The sequence below is a fragment of the Camellia sinensis genome, chromosome 4 (genome assembly GCF_055761805.1).
Source record: "Camellia sinensis isolate YWXY chromosome 4, ASM5576180v1, whole genome shotgun sequence".
Lineage (NCBI taxonomy): Eukaryota > Viridiplantae > Streptophyta > Magnoliopsida > Ericales > Theaceae > Camellia > Camellia sinensis.
This window is the reverse complement of record NC_138964.1, coordinates 147,918,443-147,926,026: the sequence shown is the minus strand read 5'-3', so window position 1 is coordinate 147,926,026 and position 7,584 is coordinate 147,918,443. Positions and strand designations below refer to the sequence as shown.

The 7,584-nt window shown below is 36.3% G+C and overlaps 2 protein-coding genes across 2 annotated transcripts; both read right to left on the bottom strand.

Annotated features, from left to right (window-relative positions):
* Positions 1–335: 335 nt before the first annotated feature.
* On the bottom strand, positions 336–887 carry LOC145824123 (uncharacterized). The gene has a single exon (XM_082923715.1). The coding sequence runs from the start codon at positions 885–887 to the stop codon at positions 336–338; it is 552 nt and encodes a 183-aa protein (XP_082779841.1).
* A 294-nt stretch (positions 888–1,181) lies between these two features.
* On the bottom strand, positions 1,182–2,658 carry LOC145823460 (protein FAR1-RELATED SEQUENCE 6-like). Its single transcript, XM_082922982.1, has 2 exons — positions 2,253–2,658; positions 1,182–1,757 (listed from the first exon to the last, which is right to left on the bottom strand). Exons 1-2 carry the CDS (start codon positions 2,449–2,451, stop codon positions 1,357–1,359), a joined length of 600 nt encoding a protein of 199 aa, XP_082779108.1. The 5' UTR covers positions 2,452–2,658; the 3' UTR covers positions 1,182–1,356.
* Between the last annotated feature and the right edge of the window lie 4,926 nt (positions 2,659–7,584).

The window sequence follows — 7,584 nt, the reverse complement described above, 5'->3', positions numbered from 1 at the left end:
GAACATTCACATAATGTGAATGTTAACAGCATGCATTCATCCAAAACACAACCAACATAAATGTCAGATTGGTACCTTAAAAAAGTAAAAATAAAACACAAATCAAACACTAATGCATTATTATGTTTGCCAACGCAACGTAATCTTATTGCAACCCAATGTTTCCCAACACAACACAATCTTATTTCAAAAATGAATATAAGAATCCAATGTAAAATACAATGTTGAAATGAAGAAAGGTACATCTTATATCGGCTCCATGCATGATTTTTGATTATGGCTCCCCAACTTATCACATCTCCCACACCTTATTTGCGCTTCAGTTTCTCACCCCTTTATGGGATCCTATTCTTCTTCGGCCTTCCGGGTGGTCTTTTCACGGTAGGCGGGTATATAGTAAAGTCCGTGGGATCAAAAGGCGGCTTCTCCACCGATGGTATAGGGAATATGGCTCCCGAATAGGCTGCACGATATGTCTCTACATGAAAGTAATGTTCTACACAATCATTGAGATTGTAGCGGCTCTTCTGAATGGCAATAAGAGCATGGTCACACGGGAATCCGTTGATTTGCCATTTGAAGCATGAACACGTACGCCTCGCAACATCAACTGTAACCGATGGTATCGAATGAACTTCAAACACATCCTCGTTGGCTTTGCTAACTTGCCAAGACTTGCTGTCATTGAACGAATCCATAAGCCTTGTTTCGAATGTCGGACAAATAATCTCATTCCATTTGTTTGCTTGGTCACGCCGTGCAGAGATTTGCCGCATCAACTGAGTACGAATTTTGTCCACCATTTGAGTGATAGGAAGATTACGTGCTTCTTTAATCCAGTTATTAAATGACTCCGCCGCATTGGATGTCATCTCCCCATAACGCATGCCCCTGCACAGTATATCACAAACATTGTACAATACGGAATTTAACAGGCCTGACCATTAATGTTGACAGATGTGAACGTTCACAGTACTGCCATTAGTATACACTGATGTGAACATTCACATCAGGGTATAATAATGTGAATGTTCACATCTGCTACCAAGTTTTAATAATGTGAATGTTCACATTACATGGTTATTACGTTGTCAACTTAAATGATAGATAGATGTGAATGTTAACAACAACAACAAAATATGACACGTGTCAACATTCAAATCTGTAATACATTGCATGACTATTTGACAAATTAACAGATGTGAACATGACATCAGTCATCATTAGAAGATGTGAACATTCACATCATTTACATTGAAGATGAAACACAATTCGAAGATTGTCACCATTATAAACTGAAAATTCACATCACTACCATTCTAAACTTCAAAAATGGAACACCTTAGGAATCTATTATTACCTGAAGTATGAATTTGCCCAGTGCTCAGTTGCTAAGTCCTTGAAAAAATTATGAGCTCGTTGTTTACCCTCCTCTTTTAATTTTGCAAGCTTTTCATGGAACCCTACCACAGTTGGCTCGTAGGCACAGTCACCCAAACTCCTTACTAGGTGATCCCTGAATCCATTATCAATTCCTTTCATCCGGTCTCTTAAATTGCTCTTCAAGTGTTGTAAGCAATAACCGTGATGAGCCGATGGGAACACCTTTGGCATAGCTTCTAACAGACCAAGATTACGATCCGAAATAAAAGTAATATGGCGCTTCCCATCAACAACCTTCCCAAGTTCATGCAAGAACCACGACCAATTAGCCATGGTCTCCGAATCAACAATTGCAAATGCAACAGGAAACAGACCTACAACACAACACCAATACACAACTGTTCACAATATTCCAAAGTGAATAGAAAAATAGTATAAACGAAACAGGTCATGTGAATGTTCATATGTACATTGCCCTCTTTACTATTGTTGTTTTTGGATTCAGGTTCGTAAACATCAACGATGTGAACATTCACATTAACGACCATTAATAATTCATTGTTACTTGTTGAGTCACTGAAAATGTTAACATTCACAGTACTGTTCATTAATAGATCAACTAACATTAGTATACACTGATGTCAACATTCACATAAGTCTGTAATAAGTCTGATGTGAACATTCACATCAGTCTGATGTTAACATTTCTGTCATTAGCATACAAAGATGTGAACATTCACATCAGTGCATACTAATCTCACTGAAGTGAATGTTCACATTACTTATAATTTAGCAATCACTCTTTCGTCCAGACTATGCTGCTCAGAGCGAATATTGACATGAATAGACAGGTAAAAAAAACTTCTAACCATTGTTCCCGTCTTTCGCCGTTGCCGCAAGTAGCTGACCTTTGTACTTTCCTTTGAGGAATGTTCCATCCAGGAATAATAAAGGCCGACAAGCATTGAACCCAGAAATACACGCAGCGAATGACACAAAGAAGCGACAAAACTGTTGACTACTCGCATCATAGTCAATATTGACATAACTCCCCGGATTGTACCGCATCACAGCATCCGAATACCACCGCAACTGGTCAAACGATAACGAGTGATCTCCATGGATACCAGCCTTTGCTTTCTCCACACCCAACCATACGACATGGTAACTCACATCTAGCCCATAATCCCTCTTCAAAATAGTCACCACTTCACACGGCCGAGTCAACGGCTTGTCCCTCACAATTTCAGATATGGTACTCGACACCAAATCCGAACTAACTCACGGATTCTTCGATGTTCGAACATCCGTACCACAAGTATGCACATCACTAAACCTCTTGATGTAGAAAAAATCATTTGCTCGTTGTGCTCTACAATGTATAGCCCACAAACACCCCCTCTCCTCCCGCATCGCACACACAGCAGTAACTCTTGTTGTCTCGTTCTTCACGTATGTGAACTTAAACCCACATTGGATGGCATACTTACATAAAACGTCACGAAATTCTTGTGCACCTCCAACAAACCGTTGTCCTACATGCGTAATACCATTTGCCCAAGGGGCTGACAACAACACCTTCTCCTTATGGTGGCAAAATCTCTGTAGTGCATCAATTTCATCCTCAACCCCCACACGCAGCAATCCCAAACTACTTGACTGACCAATATCACCCTTCAACTCAACCACAACTTCTACATGTTGTACCCCCATTGATTTAGCAAGCAGTACCATGTTCTGAAATTCTTCCTCATTGTCCAAATGACACTTATTAATCCCAGGTAGTTTACAGAACAATGAAATAGAACCAGCAGACAACTCATCCCATTTCTCACACAAACACTCCACCAAACGAGAATAACACATTGCGCGGGCAACATTTATTACAGTTGTACTACAACCATATGTACACACCAATAGCATAAAGGTATCCATCTCCTGTAAAAACACAAAAACACAACAATGAACAGTAATGAAAATCGATATGAAAATTCACATTGTGCAAAAAATAGATGACTACGTGTACATTTCAACTGCTAAATCCATAATTCACAATATGAAGATGTGAACATTCACATTACTATTAACAAGATGTCAACATTAAGCAAACATCAAAGTCCAATGACAACATCAACAATCTTCACATAATACACTGATGTGAACATTCACATCAGTGTATGATGATGTAAACATTCACATCAGTGTATAATGATGTGAACATTCACATCAGTTTATGATGATGTAAACATTCACATTGATATTAACAAGATGTTAACATTAAGCAAGCATCAAAGTAAAATGAGAACATTAACAATCTTCACATAATTATTAACAATCTTCACAGAGCCTCATTAAGCAAACATCAATTTAAAATGAGAGCATCCACATTCTTCACATATTCCACATTCACAAAATGTGCAGATTGACATTGATATATATACTGATAATCAAATCATCCACACAGAGCCTCATTACGCATGCATCGAAGTCAAATGAGAACCACACAATCTTCACATAATACGAATGAACTCCCCTCCACATAACCACGTAAAATGCATATAATTGAAAAAACAGAGCATTCAATCCATATAAATCCAAAAACAGAGCATCTGATCCATTATACGAATGAAACCATAAACTGAACATGTATTCATAACCAAATTGATACTAACCTTGATCATGCAATCCTACAATCATACAGAAAGTTGAAAAAAACTGATTTGAACTAGTTATAATCCGGCAAATGTAACAACCGAACACCCTCCTCTTCGTCGTCTTCACTCGCAAACCACAGAACCAGACTCCAACAGCAAGGATGAAACCCTGGCACAACCAATCCTTGCAACAAGCATGCAAAACATAAACGTAACTCTCGGAATTGGATTGATGATGAAAAGCGGAAAATAGAAACTGCCAAACTGCATGAACGAAGAAACAGGCACCTATTACGTATTAACACTGTACATATATATATACAGGGGCAAAATAGTCCAAGAAATTATATTTAATTAGAAAAATGGACCTTATGGAATATCCAGAAAAGTTTATGGGACTAATTAGGTTATAATATACTTTAGTGGACCTAATGGGTTATAACAACTCTAGAATGGATTTATCAATAAAAATCTCATAAAGATATTTTAAATTTTTAATACTTCGACAAAATTATTTTCTTATATATATATTCTTGCTTTACCATTTGTTTTACATATGCTAGCAGAAATAATTAAAATTTTTGTAAAATATATGAGTAATAAATATTATGTAACCATTATTACTTCAATGAAAGAAAAATTTGATAAATATTTTGATCATTTGCCTCATCTTTTAGGTTTAGCCATAATAATTGATCTTAGGTATAAAGAAATTGGTTTACAAGAATTTTTAGAACGTATTTTCATTGATCAAACACAATTTGCCCCTATTATGCAAACATGCAACAGATTATTTGAAGAATACAGGGTAGCTGCATCTGTAAATACACATACACACACTACACTAACAGTCTCATCTCGAGACGGGAGATTAAATATTTTTTCTGCAATAAAAAGTAGAAGAATATCTCAACATGCAAGTGTAAGTAGTTTGAACTACAACGTTATTTGGAAAACCCGTCAGTGGATGATTTCGATGATTTTGAAATTTTGGAACGGTGGAAACAAAATGAAACTATATGACCTGTGGTTTCATAAATGACCCGTGATATACTAATTGTTCATATTTCTACAATTGCTGTGGAAACAGTTTTTAATGCAGGTGGACGGGCGCTGAACGATTACCGCAGCAGGCTTTCTCCCCAAATGTTTGAGGCACTGATGATATCTAGAGATCATATGCATGCGTTTACAAGAAGACAAAATTACAGTGAAAATGAGCGAATTCAAAATGATTTGGATGAGATATCCTCAAGCAACGCGACTGAAATGTCTGTCTCCTCCGATGATTGATCAAAATTTTGTTTTTTACTATTTCATTTCATTTTTTTTTTATATTAGATTATTGAGGTGGAGTATAATACAAATGATTGGTAGGCTACTAGGTGCCAACGTAGTTGGGATGTACTTGACCTATAGTGATGCAATTACTCTACCATCATCAATAATCTACACCTATTTTATTTAATAATATAAATTTTAGTAATATTTTATTTTATTTTGAAATAAAAATTATTCATTCAATAAATGTTATATAATTAATTTAATATTATAATATTGAAAGTTTCATTTTCATATATATAAAATTATTCATTTTGAAAGAAAAAAAATTACATAATTGCATACTTTTTTAGTTACAAGTTCATAATTAAAAAATATAAGTCATACATAATTAAATTTAAATGCTACCATGAAACATAACCAAACAAAACATCTCATTAATCTTAACTAAAATACTCTAGTATAATTTTTCTTTTATTTTTTTATTCCTAATAAATAATTTACATAGATAATGTATTTATCATTTATTTTTCAACAAAAAAAAAAAGAGCCTGACTAGCCGCGGCCTGCAGCCCAAGCCTAGGCCCGTCGGCCCTATTATGAGTGGGCTTGGTCTTGGGCCTGGGCCCCACTTTTTGGCCCATAGGCCGGCCCGGTCCGGCCCGCTAAAAAAAGAGCCCATGGGGCCCACTTAGACCGACCCAAGCCCAAGCCTAGATGGGCTGGGCCGACTGGGCCATTATTACATCCCTAGTTTTGGGTGTATAACCCGAACATTGTTTTATATGATAGTTTTTGTTTGAAGTGGGGCCCGTCAATATTATACTTGGTGGGTGTAACAACCCTGATCCATAATTAATGTATAATCCATTATTAAGAAGGCTTAATAAGCAATTAAAGTGGAATTTTTCATTAATTGCGTGTGTGTTGCATTATTTGTATTCATATTTGTTCATCGTAGAAAGATCTGTTCATGTTATTGTTTTGTTCTACGAATTGATAACCTTATCTGCATCTGATCAAGAAATTAACTTGACTTACCTGCTAATTGGAAATTTTAGGAATTTATGGTAGGTTGATTTGAATTTCGATTCAGAACTAAATAATTAGAATAAATGATCTCAATTAGTTATCCTTAACTTAAATTAATTAAGCTTTCTAATTGAGCCTATATAAGGCCACTTCCAACACCTTTAATACACTTTACACCCTAAATCCCTCATCTTTGAAGACTACATGTGAGTGTGAGAGAGAGAGAGAGAGAGAGAGAGAGAGAGAGAGAGGGAGAGGAAGACTTGAGTTCAACTAAAAAGGATTTTCTAGAGAATTAAAGAGAACTAAGGAGGATTAGCTTGATCATTCAAGAATTAGTCTACTTGAAGCTCAATTGAGAAGTTTACATGAGAACCCAAGCTTTTGATAATGTAATTAAGTTAGCCAACTCATGAATTCAAAAGAAATCCTATAAGAAGACAAGAATTGAGTTTGAAATGAAGAGAATTGAACCATATCATGCATGCATGCATATATCATGGCATTTTGAGTATGTTTCTAAAGAATTTCACATGCACATGTCTATCTTGACCTGGTTTTAAGAATTCATCACATTTCTTACCATTTGACCTTAATTAATCATGTTTTGAAAAGCTTAAGTTCAAAGTAATTCATGCATGTCATGTTTATGGCATATTTATAAATTTCAAGTTGGAGTTTTGATCAATTGGCATGCTTTTGTGCCTTGATTTAGTGAAATGATCTTCAAACCATGGTATTTTACAAGTTTCTAAATGTTTTCTAAAGTTTTGGCCCAAAAATATGAGTTTTGAAGTGTGTGATTCGAGTTTGGAGCTTGGGAGTGCAATCTGGAAATTCCAAATTCTGCACTTCCGCTCAAGCGGTAAAAGTTGCGCTCAAGCGATAAATCTGTGATCTTACACTTCTGCTCGAGCAACCAGAAGTCCGCTCGAGCGTGAAATGCAAGCTCCCAAAAGTTTACACATTTTGCAGACCGCTCGAGCAACAGAAATTGTGCTAGAGCGAGGACCTCAGTCTCAGGCTCGAGCGATCGTTGAGTGGCCATCGAGCGGAGATTTTACACAACCAATACTTTTGCAAGATTTACAGACCACTTGAGCAAGGGAATCTGCGCTCGAGCGACCCCTCACTTGTTTGCATATCCACTCGAGCGACGTAAGTTGCGCTCAAGCGAAACCCCTATTTTCAGCAATTTTTGATTAAGTATTTATATTTTAGCATCCTCATTGCA

Excerpts from the sequence above, each read along its gene's own strand:
- LOC145824123 (XM_082923715.1), bottom strand. The coding sequence starts at position 887 with ATGCGTTATGGGGAGATGACATCCAATGCGGCGGAGTCATTTAATAAC.
- LOC145823460 (XM_082922982.1), bottom strand. The coding sequence starts at position 2,451 with ATGCGGTACAATCCGGGGAGTTATGTCAATATTGACTATGATGCGAGT. Across the intron at positions 1,758-2,252 it reads GGCGAAAGACGGGAACAATG|GTCTGTTTCCTGTTGCATTT; the intron begins GTTAGAAGTTTT and ends GTTGTGTTGTAG.